This window comes from Seriola lalandi, unplaced genomic scaffold (assembly GCF_002814215.2).
Source record: "Seriola lalandi dorsalis isolate HSWRI2012SDOR001 ecotype SW California unplaced genomic scaffold, Sedor1 jcf7180002050170, whole genome shotgun sequence".
NCBI classification, from domain to species: domain Eukaryota; kingdom Metazoa; phylum Chordata; class Actinopteri; order Carangiformes; family Carangidae; genus Seriola; species Seriola lalandi.
The window spans coordinates 6,607-7,633 of record NW_019520723.1 but is presented as its reverse complement, the minus strand read 5'-3'; the positions used below and the strand labels follow the sequence as shown (position 1 = coordinate 7,633).

The 1,027-nt window shown below is 48.1% G+C and overlaps 1 protein-coding gene across 1 annotated transcript in view; it reads right to left on the bottom strand.

The window, feature by feature from the left end:
* Positions 1-81: 81 nt before the first annotated feature.
* LOC111649211 (uncharacterized) overlaps positions 82-1,027 on the bottom strand; it is a gene marked incomplete at its 3' end in the record, with an annotated part of 2,354 nt that continues 1,408 nt past the window's right edge. Inside the window, exons 2-5 of the mRNA XM_023398964.2 lie at positions 900-986; positions 420-473; positions 261-338; positions 82-177 (exon numbers count right to left, since the gene is read on the bottom strand). Of these exons, the coding sequence (XP_023254732.1) occupies positions 82-177; positions 261-338; positions 420-473; positions 900-986 (315 nt within the window). The remainder of the gene's footprint in view (positions 178-260; positions 339-419; positions 474-899; positions 987-1,027) is intronic.

The following is a 1,027-nucleotide window of genomic DNA, read 5'->3' as shown; positions in this document are numbered from 1 at the left end:
AAAAGGCCGATGTCTGGGAGCCGCAGCTGTTTTCACACTCGTGTACAACAGGTGGAGAAACTGACTACACGTAGTGATTACCTGTTTCTTCTTCTTCTTCTTCTCCTTCTTGCTGAGGTTGGCGTACGGGTCGTCGTCCTGCTGCTTGGCCTGCTCCGCGATCACGTCCTCGGCGCTCTGGTTACAGAGGAGGAGACAAGTTAACCCACTGACCCGGCACAGAGCGGCAGAGGACAGAGCTCAGTGGAGGACAAACGTACCATCATCGTGTCGCCTCGGTCGCTGTCCTCCTCCTCCTCCTCGTCCTCGCTGCGCGGCCGCTCCGCAGGTTTCCCTCTCTACAGAGACACAGTTAAATCACATCACTGTTGTGAACGTCAGGATCAGAACCGACGACTGAGCCTGAGCCCATCACTCGCCTTGTGCTGATCTTTCTTCCCCTTCTTCGGCTTCTCGTCCTCGTTTTCTGGAGACTAGAGGACGATTATTCAAAGATTAGAAACATATTTTATCAAAGTGAGAGTAAAGAGACAGAAAAGTGACTCCGCCTCCAGAACAAATTAATATAATAAATAATTAATGATCTTCAGCTCGGACCACACTGAGTCTGAACCAGTGACCTGATGCAGAATGTGTGAGACACCAAGGTGTAAAAAGTGTCTGTGTTTTAAGACTAAAGCTTCTGTCAGACAAACACACCGACACGTGACCATGGAGGATGTGATGTCACCGACAGGCGACCAATGAGACGTCAGCATGATTAAAACCACAGATTTCTCTGGTTTCAGAATTGATGGAAACATTTGATAAAATGTCAGAACACGACTCGACAACATCTACAACACAGGTCCAGATGTTTTTAGAGGAAAAGAACTTTAACTTGGATCTTCAGAACCCACCTTAGACTTGGCCTCCACCTTCTTGGTCTTCTTTATAGTTTCCTCTTCCTCTTCCTCCTCCTCCTCCTCCTCCTCTTCAGATGCAGCCTGTTGATTTCAAACACACACTTCACTGTAAAGTCTGCAGC